Raw genomic sequence first — 18218 nt, 5'->3', positions numbered from 1 at the left:
GAGAGCCTGCTTCCTCCTCTCTCTCTCTGCCTGCCTCTCTGCCTACTTGTTATCTCTGTCAAATAAATAAATAAAATCTTTAAAAAAATTTATTAACAAAAAAAAACAACATAACAAAAAATTACCTCTAGTACTAAACTGTACTAGTGGTTGTTTTCTAAAGCAAAGGTACCAGATAAAAGATTATTTCTATTTTAAGCAGAATGTAAACTATGAACTGCAATTTATTTTCTTGCTTTTTTCTTCAAACAGCAAGTCATCCCCAATATATATTCTTTCTTTTTAAAGTTGCTTGGCACATGAACTTTTCAGAATAAAGGCTATCTTTTCTAGCCTCTGCCCATGTAAATTTATGTTGTAGCTAGTGGCACGTAACCACCAAAGGGTGTGTAAATGCCTCTGTAAACCTTCCTCCAGAGAAAGCTGGTTACTACTGAAACAGTTGAAGGCAGCTGATTCCCCATTAGAATTAAAACTTTACAAAAATCTCTTCCTGGTCTTTAAATTTCACACTGTCTCATTTAGGAAGTAAATTGTTCTTGAAGTGCCTTTTTAACTGCTCTTCTACTTGTATCATATAGCTAGGCCTCTGCTATCACTGAAGGCTTTGCCCCCCTAGTAATATCTAATCACTTGACATTTACAAAAAGGAGCTTGTATTTATTTTTACACTAGACCCAAATATTTCTTATGCTTAATAATCCCACTATAGTGCTTTTACCTAGTATATCATAAATTTGTAATGTGTAACAGAATAAAATTCCACTGTGACAATTGAGAAATACTTAAAATACATCATAATCAATTCACAGTCTCTTAGAAAAAGAACAATGCTCAGACTTCATTAAATGTTAACTATTATAAAAATGTATATTGCTCAAAGCATGAGGAAAATAATACACTGTATTTCTACTAACATACGACCTTTAAAGGAGACTCAAACTTTCTAGAGGCTAACATTCTAAAGGCTTTTCAGTATTCCAGGGACTAATAGCCCTAAATATAATACACATATTTGAGTCCCCAAATCAGAATATTCTCCAATTATTTACAATCCAAATAGTTTTAAATTTTCTTTAAAAATACCTGGGAAAGAGCCATACTGAGCTCCTGATTGTCGTCTGGCTTCTTCCTCCTTTAATACAAAGAAATAAAGAAATCATATAGTGTGGTGCTGGTGGGGCATCTACGGTCTACCTGTATCCTACCCATGCAAAACCATGAAAAAATTATAAAAAATTTCAGCTAGTCAAAGGACTTAAGAGAATGACAAGTTTCAAATGGCAATACTGAGCTAAAGGACACATACCCCAAATCCCCTTTTGAAATTTTCCAGCTAGGTTGTCAATAAGCACTACTTTTGGTAATGATACCAAGTAGTGTTTTACTTCTACTAGAAGCAGGAAAAAAAACAAACAAAACACCTGGAAAGCAATTCACAGTACTGATGTCTGTCTATGCTTATGCAAAGTGTAAATTCTAAATGTTGTTAAACTCCAAAATGAAAGCACACGGTTAGATTATGAAGACTGCCAATGATTTTTATTTCCCAATTTCATCTTTTCCACTTTCTCTACATAACTTAACAAACACAACCACGGTTTACAAATCTGTTATTGTCAGCAAACAAAGTAAACGAAAATATGTATATAAATTTCCCTCATAACTAGTTATGAATTCATCAAGGATATATAAATGTAAAAATTACTTCTGAATACAGTAACTATAACCCAAAAAACTAAGCATGATGCTTTAAAAGCATTTAATATTAACTTTATATCTTACTAAATTCATTCCATATAATTATCAATTAGTTTTATGGACTTAATTAAATATTAATATTTAATATTAAATGACAAAAAATTAGGAAGTAATGCTATATAATTATAATACAGCTTTATATCCTTTTATTTGACAATATTAAAGGTAACTAGATGAGGATCCCTGGGTGGCTCGGTTGGTTGGGCAACTGCCTTTACTGGCTCGGGCTGTGGTCCCGGAGTCCTGGGATTGAGTTCCACATCGGGCTCCCAGCACCACGGGAAGTCTGTTTCTCCCTCTGACCTCCCCTCTCATGCTCTCTCACTCTATCTCTCTTTCTCGCTCTCTCCTAAGTGAATAAATAAAATCTTTAAAAAAAAAAAAGAAAAAGATAAAGAAATAACTCGATGAAAACTGATAGCATCAAAATGCAAAAAGCTAATATAGAAAAAAACCAAGGAGAAACACCTTAAGAACAGTAACAATATTGTGGATGAATTATGAACAACTTTTTTCTAAATTTTATGACTTTGTGACTAAAAATTAAGAAATAGCCAGAGTCTACTTTAAATAGCTATGAATTCACTATTGGAGCAGGAGGAATCCTAAAATTCAACAAATTAGGGCAAGCAGCCCCAAGAAAACAAGTAATACTGACAAGTTTTAATTACCTGAGCAAAAAATTTTCCCAATTTTAGGAGGGCACAAACAAGAAGGTAATATAAAATGGTGATATGTAAGCTTGCTTAGGAATTTAAGAAAATACCGCTACAAACTAGAAATAATGAAGGAAACGAACACTCTTTAAGTAGTATGACCCTACATAACTGAAGCCAGCATTAAATAAAAGCCAGGAATTAGAATGATATCCTCAAACTCTAATCTACTTTATTCCCCTTTAATGGTTTAGCTACAGAAACTTTACCCTCTGGGCTCTCTCATGTTCTTCCCGAGCCTTCTTAACCCTTTCTATTCTTTCTTTGATCTCTCGCTCTTCACGTTTTCGCTCATATTTTCTCCGATGTTCAGCAATTTTCTGGGCCTAGGGGAAAAAAGCCACAGAAAAAATGTTTTCTTTAAAAGCTGAGTAAGGGCAACCCAAATCACCAGTTTTGTTAAAGATTATTTTTCTTTGTGGAGAGGTGTTAAATTCAACAAACAGTTCTGAATAGTGACAGGTTTACCTTATAGAAAAAGGCCTTACATAACTCACACTTTAACAAGTCCACTGTGAAATAAAGGAAAAGAGGCCGAGATGTTAAGTTAGAAGTGTTATAAATTTCAAAAAAGTATCGCAAGGATGACAGGCTTTCAAATTGCACAATTCTAGCCAGATACTGGCCAAGGGAAGGTAGAGATTAGAAACGCACACACCAGTCATTTGCCACAGTCTAACTACACTGAAAGTTTTCTCATCCATAAAATGAGGGGGGCCAGGGAAGAGAAATACTTATGTCTCACAGAATGTTATAAGGATTAAGTGATAATATATGTACCAGGACCAGCACATAGCCTGAGCCAAGTATATGGAATCCATTATTTAGAAAATAAAGTAAATGTAAGACACTCATACTCGATTACTACTTCAGCTTGTTTATCATTATTTTTAAAGAATCTATGTTCAGGGGCGCCTGGGTGGCTCAGTGGGTTAAAGCCTCTGCCTTCAGCTCAGGTCATGATCCCAGGGTCCTGGGATTGAGCCCCACATCAGGTTCTCTGCTCAGCAGGGAGAATGCTTCCTCCTCTCTCTCTCTCTCTGCCTGCCTCTCTACCTACTTGGGATCTCTATCTGTCAAATAAATAAATAAAATTAAAAAAAAAAAAAAAAGAATCTATGTTCAGACCATCTCTCATCATAACCTTACTGGAGTTAGCCCTGTTATGAGAGGAAAAAAGAAATCAAAAAGTCTCTGACTGTAGATACGTGAAATTCAATAAGGTTTCCATACCTTATAACCTTTAGGAATAAATTCTTGGTAGTATTAACACCCCACAAAACTGAAGAATTTACCATGTAAATGCATTAAAATTATTTTAATAATTACCTTAAAACAGAGTATTCTAGAGCTTTTGAAGTCAGTATTATCATTTTAAAAAGGATGAAACTTGCTAACTTCCACAAGGCCCTCAGGCTTTACACAGTGGCTGTATATACCTACAATAAACAAGGACAGACCAGACACAACCTTGGGTCATGTTTTGTATGTTTTCTATTTCTTTCCCTGCTGTAAACGTGACTGATGCTCCCTTTTCCATTTCTAAATTTCTGGTTATAACGCTACTGTAGGCTTGCAGATGACAAAGTAACAGAGCTTGCTGTAACGCAGCATGAGAAGTAGGCTTGACAACCTATTGACATTACCTGAGTTGAGCACAAACTCAGTAATTACAGATGGAAATATCCAAACATTTCTTTCTTTGTTATCTGTTTTGCCGGTAAATTACTGCCAGGAGCTAAGTATCAGAGCCACAGAGCACCACAGTAATGACATTCCCTTTCTCTACTTGAACATACCCTCGGTTGAACTTCTTTCAGCATTGCACTAGCATCTTCATCATAATCCAGTTTACAAGCAAGGGCAAGATCATGTGCTGCTTCTTCCCAATGGCCCAGAAGTCTGAAACAGATTATATTAATTTTAGGGTCCTTTTATACACATCCACTAATGTGGTGGTGTCTTTCTTCCTTATTAAAAAAAGGAATTGTTACAGAAGAGGTTTAAAGTTAAAATATTTGAACTATAAATTTTCACAAACCAATTCAATTATTATGTTCTACTCTATAAAAACTTGGGAGTTTAATTTCCTCGGCAACTATAAAGCTGTTTTCTAAAAAACATTTAAAAACGTAAAAAATTACTTTCTTAATTCAAAATATAAAATTTTAAAAAACTATGTAGAACTACAATTTTCAAGCTCATTCAACAATTTCAACTCCTTAAAAACAGGATTAACATAACATACACTACATGTGTGCACATTTTATTGAAAGAAGAGAAAAGGTAAATCGGGAACTAAAGGTTGGTGGGAGAAGGTAAGAATGGAGTACAGGGGATAGCAATGGAAATGAGACTTCTCTGGGTATACCTGTCAACTCAGTTTTGACTCATTAAATATGCAAATGTTTTACATATGTAAAGAAAAAAATTAAGACAGAATTAACAGAAATAAAGCAACCCGTAAACCTGAATACAAACAAGAAGGGAAAGAAAAGAAACTAAAAGCAGTTTATCGCACTGAGCGTGCAGCATATAGAAAAAAAGTTAACCTATACATACACATGTACACTTAATCTATTTACTGAGAAAGTGAGTGTGCACTTAGGTGGGAGGGAGAGGGAGAGAGAGAATCCAAAGCTGGCTGCACAGGGCTTGAACCCATGACCCAGAAATCATGGCTGAGCTGAAATCAAGTTTTGGGATGCTTGGAACGCGTAGGTGGCTCAGTTGGTTTAGCGCCTGCCTTCAGTTCAGGTCATAATCCTGGGGTCCTGGGATTGAGTCCCACATTGGGCTAACTGCTCAGTGGTGAGTCTGCTTCTCCCTCTGCCTCTCCTTTCCCCTCGTTTGTTCTCACTCTCTCTGACAAATAAATAAAATGTTAAAAAAAAAAAAAAAAGATTCAGGACGCTTAACTGAGCCACCCAGGCACACCGAAAGTCACATAACTTTTTAAACAGTATTTTGACTGTGTATCTTAAGTGGGATATATTCTAAGGATAAACGTGGCAACAAATATGAAAACATTCAACTTTACCTAGAATATTATTTTCATAGGACTGTAAAACAATTTCATGTTATCACAGAATAACACAAGTAAATATATATGGATAAAGACTTTGAGTCTAGGAAAATAATATTTAAAAATGCAAAAGGAAAACAATATTAATATTGGATTTTAATTGAATTTATCAGTATAAACTCAAGATTCCATAAGATCCCCTAAAATCATTATTTAAAAAAATTTTTTTCTGGGGCACCTGGGATGCTCAAGTCCGTTAAGCAACTGCCTTTGTCTCAGGTCATGATCCTAGGGTCCTAGAATGGAGCCCAACATCAGGATCCCTGCTCAGCAGAGTCTGCTTCTCCCTCTCCCTCTGCCCCACCCCCTGTGCTCATCATGCTCACTTGCTCTCTCAAATAAATAAAGTCTTTTTAAAAAAATTAAAAAACGTATTTTCTATTCTGTTCACTGAAATAACAGAAATACTGATACATCACAGGCAACAAACACACCTATGGCCAAACTTTGGTTTCTGTAAATATAATGCTCACAAAAATGAACGCTGGTGTCTTTGAGAAGTGGTTAATTCTGAGTCTGGGACAATAAGAACACAAGATGAGTTCATGCTACCTTGTACCCGAAGGCAAATCAATTAAAAAAAAAAAAAAAGGGCAGCAAAGAAACACTCAAAGACTACTGGGGTCACACCACAATGCATGAGCTTTCTGACCTCCAGAGCAGAAATACATCTTTTTCTTATCTTTCACCTCTATCTTTGACACGTGTCTTCATAATCACTGGGGCTCCTTTTGAGTAACCTAATAAAGCTGTCCCAAGCATATCCATCTTCATTTCCACCCATACTTGGGAGTACAACACCCTTCCAATTCATGTAACACGTAAGTGTCACTGGACATCTCATCCTCAAGTCACCAATACCCACTTGTTTAACATTAAGTTTAATTTCTAGGAATGATGACTAATCTAAGATAAATTCACCTCTTTACTGTCCCCTTTTTCTGATTTTTCAGGTGACCTAACAGCAACAAAAGTAGTATGAAAATAAGGAATTCCTTCTTCTATAACATATCAGTTATTTAATGTTAGGTTACACGAAGAAAATCTAAAACTAAGAGAAAATTTGTAAGGCTCGGCTCTTTTTTAGAAACAATTTTGATCCTTACCTTAAATTTGGCTATACATGGTCAAAAACTCCTAAATAGTGGTTTTCTTTGTAGGAAAAAAAAGAATTTTTATTTTCTTATTTGTTCCTTATACTCTCTCAATTCTTCATATTAAGCAACTACTACTTTGAAATTAAATCCTTAAGCAATTTCATTTTTTTCAAAGCATATTAAAACGCCAGATTTAAGGTGCCTGGGTGGCTCAGTCATTAAGTGTCTGCCCTGGGCTCAGCGTCCTGGGATCGAGCCCCACACTGGGCTCTCTGCTCAGTGAGAAGCCTGCTTCTCCCTCTCCCACTCCCCCCCTGCTTGTGTTCCCTCTCTCGCTGTGTGTCTCTGTCAAATAAATAAATAAAATCTTAAAATAAAAAGATTTAAAATTTAAACTTCTGAAAATAATGAAATTCTGTTGTTTACCTATGTGCTTTCCCGCGCCACTTATAAGGCTGAGCTGAATCAGGATTTATTTCAATAGCTCTGTCACAGTCTCGAATGGCAGCATTTGGCTTCTGTAATTTGATGAAGACACTAAAAAAATAAGTGTGATATTAAAAAGTATTCATTTCCAATAATAACACCTTTGGGATCACCACAGAAGCAATTCTATTTAAATAAACGAGCAGAAATTCTTCATGAGGGGATTTTTTTTTGTTTATAGGTCTCACCTGGCTCTCTTGGCATACAGAATGGCCAAGCGAGGATTTAGTTTGATGGCATCTGTGAACAAGTCAATGGCTTTCTGTAGTTCACCTGAAGTAAAACAAGTAGAGAAATAAAGAATAAAAAATATTAACAAAAATGTTGACCCCTTACCCTACTAGTCTTCCACATTCTTCTTTTAGTCCAATTTTTAAAAAAGACTTATTCTAAATTAGTATATAAAAACGGCTCCTCAGGGACACCTGGGTGGCTCAGTTGATTAAGTCTGACTCTTGATTTTGGCTCAGGTGATAATCACAAGGTTGTGAGATAGAGCCCTCCGTCAAGCTCCACACTCAGCTCAGAGTCTATTTGGGATACTCTCTCTCCCTCTCCCTCAGCTGCTTCCCACGCGCTCTCTCTCAATAAATAAATAAAATCTTAAAAAGAAAACAACAACAACAACAACAAAATGGCTCTTCAAAGCAAGTCTTACCACATCTATATGGCAAATCACTCAAGATAGAGACAATTTTTGGATACATAATTCCCTAGCAGAATACCACATTTTTAGTAGGACTCATGATTTTTTTTACACTTAAGAAAAAAATAAAATCAACTTTATCCCATAAGGAAATATACTAAATTTATAGGGTTGATTAAAAAAATTACTATCTGAATTCACAGGAATGGTGTAAAATTCAAAAAAATTAGAATTCATGAAAAGCCTGTAACCCTCATTTTAAATTCATTTGTATCCTACTCTCACAGTTAGCTTCTTTGTGCTTAAGTGCCTTCAGTGAAGTCATTGAACAAATAAAATACACTATACAATTAGAATAGTTCTTAGCATGAAGTCTTAGTCCTGAACACAGGAAACATGGTGGGGGGGGGGGGCAAGACAAACACAGAATTTTAAAGTAAATATCACAGTTCACTTTGGAAAATACATTTATCCAGCCAGTAAATCTGTAAAGGACCTTAGGAGAACTCATAAAACAAAGCAAAGAACAGAGTCTTACTAAGTACTAGTACAGAAGCCTGTTTCAAATTATTACACTTGACTGTCTAATAGGCAGTTCACTTCTACCATGTTAAAAACTGAACTCTTAATTCCAACCCTATCTCTAAAATCTATTTCTCATCCTTATATTACCAACTAAATAAATGGCTCTTCCATTCAATCTAGTTTAGAGGTTAGTGAACTTTTCTGGAAAGGGCCACACAAGAATTATTTCAGGCTTCGCAGACCATAACAATCATAACCATTCAACTCTACTACTGCAGTGGGGAAACAGTCACAGACAACACGTAACAAATGGGTTTCACCATGTTCCATTACATTTTTACAAAAACAGGAGGCTGTAATTTGGTGAACTCCTGATCTACTTAAACACCCAAATCATAGAGAGTCATTCTCAACTCCCCAATCTAACACTTAAATCCTTTTAGCTCTACTTTCAAAATATACCTAAATCTAAGCACTCCTGGGGCACCTGGGTGGCTCAGTTGGTTAAGCATCCAAGACTCTTGATTTCAGTCAGGTCATGATCTCCGGATCCTGAGGTCAAGCCCCACGGTTGGGCTCCACACTCAGCAGGGAGTCTGCATGAGGTTCTCTCTCCCTCTTCCTCTCACACTACCACCCCCAAAATAAGTAAGTCTGTATTTAAAAAAAAAAAGAAGAAGAAGAAGAAGAAGAATCAAACCATTCCTCGCCCTAGTCCTGAAGTTTCCACACCGCAACCAAAGGGCCACAGGACAGAATGTTAGCACTGCATGAACTACTCACTTAATATAGTTCACAGCTTCAACACTGCATCACTACATTCCTTTTGATGGTATCTTTAAAAAACTGTTTTTACTGGTTGTTACCAAAACAAAACAAAAACAAAAACAACCAAGAACTGCAGAAAAATAGATGTGGAACAGGAAATGAGGGTGGCAGTGTCCAACAGGATGCCAAGATTTGGTAAGTTGTTTAGTGCCCAACATATATGTACATCTTATTAGAAAATAAATACTGTTGCTTAAGAATAAGATTAAATATATTCTTTCAATTTGTGTATTATTTTGCAATCACTAAGTTGGTACAACATCCTTATTAAATTGTTTGGACCTAACTACATTATCAATGAAACCTTACAGCCTTTCTCTCGGCTTAAAAGCTCTGTTAAAAAATCAGGACTGAAAAAGCACTATAAACAGAGAAAATCTGGGAACCTTTGCCCTAATCCAGGCCATCATTATTGGCCACCTGCACTCAATTTCTTGCATTCCTTTTGTAGGATCATCAAAATGCACCCTAGCTCCCCTTGGGAGTAACAGCTGACTGAGAACACCCCATGTTCTGTGCTCAAGGCTACACTTCATAAGTTGCTCCGAGCTAATGACTAAGTACAGCTAGGATACCAAGACTGGTCCTTTATTGTGAGACTGTTAAATCCTCTAGTGGGCAACTCTGGCTTATCATGACTTTTTAGAAACATACCACTAGTTGAAGACTTCTCCTATACAGGGGTAAAGACCTACATGACTATCTAAATGACTTCCAAACTCCTCTGGCTCTCCCTGCTCCCCTATTTTTCCTCTCAGGCATTTTCTCAAGTGTATCTCTGGCACATCAACTCATTTTGGGTTCTTCTGTAATGAACATACCCTTATTTGCCCTTAGAATCTCATCTACATAAAAGAGCAACAATAGGGGCGCCTGGGTGGCTCAGGGATTTAAGCCTCTGCCTTCGGCTCGGGTCATGATCTCAGGGTCCTGGGATCGAGCCCCGCACCGGGCTCTCTGCTCAGCAGGAGCCTGCTTCCCCTTCTCTCTGTCTGCCTAGCTCTGATTTCTCTCTGTCAAATAAATAAAATCTTAAAAAAAAAAAAAAAAGAGCAACAATAATCCCTTTCAAAAGTAAATGCATCTCACGATGAAGATCTCCAATTCAAAAATAGAACAAAAACAAAGACCATCTCACAACAACACCCCCCCAGTGGCTTCCCATCATCCTTAAGGATAAAAACTTTTTAAGTCCTTAGTATGGTCTACAAGAGATCTTATAGATCTACTACAGATCTTTAATGATCTATCCTCCTCACCACTTTCCTACCACGTATTTCCCCCATATGTCTCCCAAAGTGCTTCTCTGACCGCATTTCTCCAGTGTCTACCATTCCTACCCCTTCACTCACTACACTCCAGCTTCAAGGATTCTCTGCTATTCCCTGAACATGTACTCGCCCCAGGTGCTCCCCCAGTTAGCGTCTGCACGTGTTCTTCCCTGTCTCAGAGGCTCGTCCTCACATGGCTTGCTCACTTCATCCTACGCTCTTCTGACCACCGTGTGCAAAACGCAGCTTCCATCACTGACTATTCTTCTACTCAGCCGTTCTTCTTCATTGTGCTTATCACCACCCAGTATCAAATTATAAATGTGGTTTTGTTCCCCAGTAATGTATGAGGTCCATGAGGTAAAGAACTTGGTCTGTTTTGCTTTTCTCACTGTACATCCAACGTCTAAAACACTGCCTAGAACATATAAGTTTTAAATAAATATACTGAAGTGAAAAAGCCTAACAACGTTACCAGTAACGTGATCGCTAAAAAGACTTAATGAGGTCTTACTTAAATTACGACTACTGACACTTTATTAATACCAGGACCTTAATAACAATGGTACCTTACGTTAATGTACATAGGTACGTTACACGTATTTATTCATTTATCCCTCATGACTCAATATACTAGGTAGGTAGCATTAACCTTATCTTACAAAGGAGAAAAGGGGCGCCTGAGTGGCTCAGTCAGTTAACCGTCCTACTCTTGGATTCGGCTCAGCTCACAATCTCAGGGTCATGAGATTAAGCTCCACACTCAGCATGCAGTCTGCTTGAGATTCTCTCTCCCTCTCCCCCTGCTTGCCCACACACTCTCAAGTAAATACATCTTTTTAAAAAAGCTGCTTAAAAACAGAAAAAAAAAAGGAGGAGGAAACAGAAACAGAGACAAAGAATAACTTCTCTAAGTTTATCTGGCTGGTAAGTGCCAGACCTGGGATTCAAATCCAGGCATTTTGGCTTCCTACGTTCAGTATTTAATTGTATTTCTGCCCCTCCAACCCAAGGTGAGGCCTGAATCTACAATCCCTGGCTTAGAATACTAGTATTTTATCCCTTTAGGATGTGCTATAAAATTGCACTTATTGTAAAATTAGAACTAGGCTGGGGCGCCTGCATGGGTCAGTCAATTATGTGTCCTGCTCTTGGTTTTGGCTCAGCTCATGTTCTCAGGGTCCTGGGATCAAGGCCAGAGTCAGGCTCCACGCTCAGTGTGGAGTCCACTTGAGATTCTCTCTCCCTCTCCCTCTGCCCCTCCTGCTCATGCTGTCTCTCTTTCTCTAATAAGTTAATTAATCATTTTTTAAAAGATTTTATTTATTTGACAGAGAGAGAGAGAGATCACAAGTAGGCAGAGGGGCAGGCAGAGAGAGAGGGGGAAGCAGGCTCCCTTTCGACCAGAGAGCCCAACGTGGGGCTCGATCTCAGGACCCTGAGATCATGACCTGAGCTGAAGGCAGAGGCTTAATCCGCTGAGCCACCCAGGTGCCCCAAGTTAATAAATCTTTAATAAAATAAAATTAGAACAAGGTTAAATTTATGCACGAACACGGCTTAGAAAGAAATGTGGAAAAACAAGAACATGACTTTTTAGATGGTGCAACAGCTTCATTTTCATTAAAAATGGCTAGGCAATAAATAAAACAAATTTGAAAAACACAAGACAATATGCCAAAACAAGTGACAAAAACAATTAGTTGATATCATGGCACAGTAAGATCCTGCACAAGTCAAAACCCTCTGATCCCTCAAATTATTCATGAACCTGTGAAGAGGGAGTAGTATGAGGTTTTAATGAAATAATGCACATTAAAAAATAACAAAACTGTCAGGTAGACAGAAGGCACAAAATAAATGTTGGATAAATAGAAATCTTAAGTGGTAGTAAAATCAAAAGATAACTGTGGGAAAGGAATGGCCAGGAAGAAAGTAGCTGGGATCAATTGATGAGTATGAATTAGAAGCTGAAATAGGTGAAGAAGAGCTTTAGAAAGAAGCAGCAGAGCACAAGTTATAGGAAAATTCTAGGACAGCGAGGTCTGGCTGTAATGGAAGGTTAATATTCAAAAAGAAGAGAACAAGGCTGGGAAGGCAATACATGGGATCGGACTCCAGCAGGTCCAATGCTGTGATAAAGATCTTCAAAAAGTATGCAAACGCTGGTCAGAGGTTACAAGCAAGGGAATGTGTGAAAATAAAAAACGGTTCTACGAAAGAATAATCTAGAGACAGTGAACAGAAAGCAATAAAGGAAATAGACATTTCAGGTAGGCAAACTATTAAGGCTAATGCAATGGCATAAACATAGGATCATGACCTAAACTAAGGTGGTAAGATTACAAAAAAAGAAAGCAAAAATTTTTTTATTTGCCGACTTGGAACAGCAATCAATACTGAACTTTCTAAAACTTTAGTCATCTTCTAAGTCTACAGATGAAGTCCAAATGCACATCAGCATTAGACAATAGCAGCTCTCCCACAATGGCATTGTGACACACTACCACAAAGCTATGACGGGGTCTGCATACTACCCAAGCTAAGAAATGATTTGTTCTTACAAACTGTTAACTGATTAAATATTATGCTTACTCTATTACCAGCATTCTCCCACTGTGAAAGGATTTTTTGAAGAGGATCTAACACGTAAAGATTAGAACAAGAACATTATGCCAATGGACATCATTTGTCAAGGGTGCTGCTTTGTAAAAAGTTAAGAGCCACTGTTCTAATAATACTTTCTTTGAAAAATGTTCACCTTTATCTTAAAGCCTCTCCTCAGTGGACGAACACCAGGATTAGTCAGGAAAGGAGTCTTTCCATTCACATCAGGATGTGTCCGTGCCGTAAGGCAAGGTAATTGATACCTGAGTGACTTCAGCCTCTTTATCAAGGGGGGGAATGGGTGGATAGACAATAGGACAATTTCTTCTCCAGTACAAGATACTCAATAGATTTAAGTTCCCTTCCACTTTCCCACTATTTTACAGTTGCTGCAGGGAAAAAAAAAAGAATATTCAGACTACCATAGAAATACAGCAAAGAGGAAAAAAATCACTCACCATCATTTAGGGCATCAATGGCAGCCACTTTTTTATCATTTGCCTGATCCATCATTTCCTCGGTTATCTAGGGGGAAATTGTAGGTCAACTTAGAAGTAACAGAGAAAACAAAGAGAAGGAAGCAGCTTGGGCTTTCTTAGGGATGGGGTAGACACAACCCCCATTTTCATTCATTCTTCTCTAGTCTCCAGGAAGCAAGAGGATAACTATGGTAAGTGATTAATAAGAAATTACACAGGATGAGCTTTAATCTTTCATATATAAACAATAAATTTCACTTCCTACCCTTTAGTTTAGACGTGACTTTGCTACCCCCTCCCTCCCAACCAACCTAAGGAGGATGTCCCTGCCCTTGTCTCACCAACTCCTTTCTAGTTTTTCAAATACTAAAACTCAATTCTCCTTGTAAAGATGTAACTACAGCTAGTTCCTGTTAGACTTAAATTTTAAGTAAAATGTCTCATTCTTTTGTTCCAACAAACATCTACTGAGTACCTATACAGTACAGAGCACTGTACAAGATACTGACAATACAAAGATCATTAGTAACAAAATCTTACAGCAAACATCCCACCCCACCTAAACGGAAGGTTAAGAAGTAGTTTTTTTAACAAAAAGCAAAAGACCTACTCTATCACCAATCACTGTGTAAAATATTACTGGTGTTGGCTAATTAAGAAAATGATTTGGTAGGTTTAAGAACTGAAAGGAAATACCAAGCTGTTTTCAAGTTTATCTAGTAAGTCTAAGACGTGACGGGTTATTAGAGCTACTAAAACAATTCAATGAAGTCCTCAGAAACACAGGAACACAAAAAACCAAGAGTTCCTCCACATCAGCAAAAATCAGTTACAAAATAGGACAGAACAAGATACGATTCTAAGAACATGTAAGACTTTCAAAAAGGGAAAAAAGTAAAATTCTATTAAAGAACACTAGATGTATACTATGTTCATGGAAAGATTTTTTTGAGTACTTCAACCTAACCCCAAGTTACTCAATAAATCTGAAGTAATTCCTACAAGTTTAAAAATATTCTTAAAACAAAAAGAAAAAAACAACAGACACATTCTACCAGATAATAAGACAACCTAACAAAGCCAAATGGGGAGGGGTGGGGAACAACTTCAATTTGTGGCAGTATGTTACACCTGATGCCCTGAGTAACTTTAAGAGCCATCTTTGACATAATAACGTAGAAATCCTCAAAGAACAAGATTAAATGAAGACCTGAAATCCAGTATGGGAGCTGAATGATCCATCTGCTTTCACCCTTTCAGCAGGTGTCAAACCTGGTGACCTTGCAATTATTTTCAAATGTGCAGGACACATGAAAGAAGATTCAAGTGAAGAGAAGGCATGTTGTCTAATCAGCACCCTCCAATAAATCTGAACTCCCCAATGCCTATACCTGCAGGCATAACAACAAACCAAAAATAAACCTGTCCCAAAGAAAGGTATAGCCAACTAGCAAGAAGAAAAAAAAAATTTCCCCTGTAAACTCATAATGATAAGCCAGGCTTTCTAGTGGAATTCCCAATACTTGTATAATTACACAAACAACAAAAGAACCATGCTGAGAATTTAAAGTGGTCCTTGACTTGGTAGTTCCAACTCAAGAGTTTGATGGAAGCAAACACTTTCCTTTTTGGAGGAATGCACCTTCTACCCAGGCCTCAAAAACTTTTCCAGATGAAATGTCAAAGAACTCATGGTCAAAAACACACATACCCATGCATGTGCACGCAGTCAAAATACACATACCCACACCATCCACAAGTAAACAAGGTACCTCCTCAATGAGCAAGAGTAAGGAAAAATAAAAGAATAAAACCAGGAAGAGTTTGACGAAGTTTATAATGTGTAAAGTCAAGTTCTGAAAATGAATAAAGAAAGGAAATTATAAATAACAAAGTATACTTTAAAATGAATCAAAGTAAGGCATAAAGATGAGAAACATAGGCCCTCAAATTCAAACATCAACAGCCAAATGACTGATATATAATTCAGCAGTGATAAAGAAATAGTATTCAATAGTGGGGGAAAAAAATCTAACATATACCTAACTAGGACTCCAGAATGACAGTTGAGAAAATGGGGAAGAGGCAATATTTGAAAGATACTAGATGAAAATGTTCCAGAGCTAAAGGAAGTTAACCCTAGAATTTAAAATGCCCAATATATTCCAAGTAGTGCAAATACAATGTTATAAACCTGACATGTCAACTGATACATCATCAACAGAATACAATAGAATACATAAATTCTTAAAAATTCTTTTCATAATAAACAGTGACAAAAAGTACCTGTATTTCTTAAAGATGCACATGATCTTTATGGAGAATATGCTAATAAATTATCTAACAACATCAGAAAACATCTAAAAATTAGAAACATCTAAAAATTACATATTCATGGGTAGTTAATCAAAACAGTGAGCTGTATCTTCTCCCGAACTTGATTTTAGATTTACTGCACATATAACTGGGGGCGGGGGTTGATAATATTCCATAATTTATATGGAAAAAGAAAGGCCAACAAAACAGCCAAAATACTCCTAAATTGTTAGAGGTCCCCCTATCATATAATAAGCCATTACGTGGACAATGTGTCATTAGTACATGGAAAAAATTAGACAAGAAAAACACAACACCAGAAGTGAGGCACATATATATGAAACAGTGTATTTCGGCATTGGTGAGGAAAATGTGCTGCCAGGTAGATTAAAAGTTAAAGGTTAACATAAAATTTTCAGAAGGAAAAAATTACTTATTACAACAATTGTAACCTTGAGGTAAGAAAGCATAATATATAAAAGAATAATCTATTTAACTGTACTAAAAGATTGTTTATTAAGACAACATAAAGTGAAAACAAGCCACAAACTAGCAGAAAATACGTGGAGCACATATAGATGACAAATTGTTAGTCTCTAGAACATAAAATGGATTATAAATCAGGAAGGAAATAAATATAAATCAGGAAGGAAAAAAAGACAACCCAGAAGAAAAATGGGAAAAGTCACAACAGGACTTCACAAATACCTGTGAATGACCAATAAATATTAGAATTTGCTCAACTTTATTAGAAACTGGAAAAATACAAGTTAAAAGCCACAAAGGCATACCATTTCACATAAGCCTGGTAAAGATGAAATCTGATAGCATCAAGTGTTGGTGAGGACATGGACCAAGCTTCTAAACCACTGTTACACAATTTCAGTGTTTCTCAAGCCTTTGGTTCATCATCAACCCCCAAAGAGCCGTAGAGACACTTTTTAATACTCCCACATTCCATTTTAATACCACAGAGACACACTGCATGTATGTTACGACCCTCTGGAAGCCGACTAACCACTGTAGTATCTAAGGTTTTTTGCAAGCCCCCTCCCAAGAACCAATTCTCACTACCTTGATGGTAAAACTGTACCCACTGTGATAAAACCATTTTGGAAAACAATGGGATATTAGATATCCCATTAATAAGCAATCTCATTTCTAAATATAAATTTTAGGTGAACTCTAACCTAAAGAGTAGTCAAAACAGATGCAAATTGAAAAAGCAGGTAAACAGGAAATAATAAAGATTTCTGAGATCGTTAGAGTATGAGTAAACATAATGGGAACTTTCACAAACATTTTAAGCAGTAAAATAAAATGTTTTCCTAAATACTGTAAGTCAGAGAAAGATTCAGTACGTTCTTTTCCTGGCAGAATTATGTCACAAAATCATTGCAGTAAATGGGACCTTCACATTCCTTACAACAAAATAAGCTGCTGAATTTACCTCTACATTTTCATCTCCCATTTCTTGAGGGGCATCAGTATCTGGTTCAATCACACCTTCATTGTCAATTTCTGCCAAAATTAAGAAATGACAGTAAGACCCGTGCTGTCCAAACTGGCTGCATAGGACTCTTAAAAACTAATCAACTATACCCACTCCAACTGATAATTTTTAAACTGATGCACTGTAAAGTATTTCCCCATTAAATTTTGTTAAGATTACATTTCATTTTAACTGTTGCATCATCTCGGGTATTTTTCACTGTCTTGTGGTGGGAAATGTTGGCAAGTGCATAGTTTCTGGTATTAAACAGAGACACACCACTGATTTAGTTAGTATCAACAAAATGATTCAGTTCAAGTATTTTATTCTACACATCAATGTAATATATTAAAAAATATTTTATGGAGATGGCATAAGTTATAGTGATGATGTAAATCATAATAAACATTTTTTACAAATAAATTAAGATAAAGGCACAATGCTGATGCAGACTCTAACTCTAAAGCTAGCACTATAACCAAACAGCAAAGAAACTAGAAAAGAGAGATGTCATAAATTTCACGACAGACAACTATAATTTGCTACAATAAAGGAAAACAACTGTTCAATAAGAAAAACTTTTCAAAATAACAGACAATATTAAGAGACTTTTTTAGCAAATAAGAGTGAATTGAATGTTTCCTGCTGACGGTCAAAAAAGAATGAAATTGAGGGACATCTGGCTGGTTCAGTCAGAAGAGCGTGTGACTCTTGATCTCAGGGTTCTGAGTTCAAGACCCACATTGGGTATACAGATGAAATACATGAACTTAAAAAAAAAAGAAAAAAGAAACTGAAATCAGCAACCTGAAGTTCAAATTATTGTCAAACAGGAAAACTTTAGTGAATGGAACTTATAACTTTGCCTAACTATGAAAAAGCTTAATTCATGGGACGCCTGGGTGGCTC

At 36.6% G+C, this 18218-nt stretch overlaps 1 protein-coding gene across 3 annotated transcripts in view; it reads right to left on the bottom strand.

Moving 5' to 3' along the window:
* Positions 1-18218, bottom strand: part of ST13 (ST13 Hsp70 interacting protein) — a 56359-nt gene that overhangs the window by 4191 nt on the left and 33950 nt on the right. For all 3 annotated transcript variants that reach the window (XM_080811265.1, XM_080811263.1, XM_080811264.1), the window contains exons 4-10: positions 17268-17338; positions 13481-13547; positions 7334-7418; positions 7086-7196; positions 4277-4379; positions 2687-2803; positions 1087-1135 (exon numbers count right to left, since the gene is read on the bottom strand). In XM_080811265.1, the coding sequence (XP_080667391.1) occupies positions 1087-1135; positions 2687-2803; positions 4277-4379; positions 7086-7196; positions 7334-7418; positions 13481-13547; positions 17268-17338 (603 nt within the window). The remainder of the gene's footprint in view (positions 1-1086; positions 1136-2686; positions 2804-4276; positions 4380-7085; positions 7197-7333; positions 7419-13480; positions 13548-17267; positions 17339-18218) is intronic.

This window comes from Martes martes, assembly GCF_963455335.1.
Source record: "Martes martes genome assembly, chromosome: 8".
Lineage (NCBI taxonomy): Eukaryota > Metazoa > Chordata > Mammalia > Carnivora > Mustelidae > Martes > Martes martes.
This window is presented reverse-complemented; position numbering and strand designations above follow the sequence as displayed.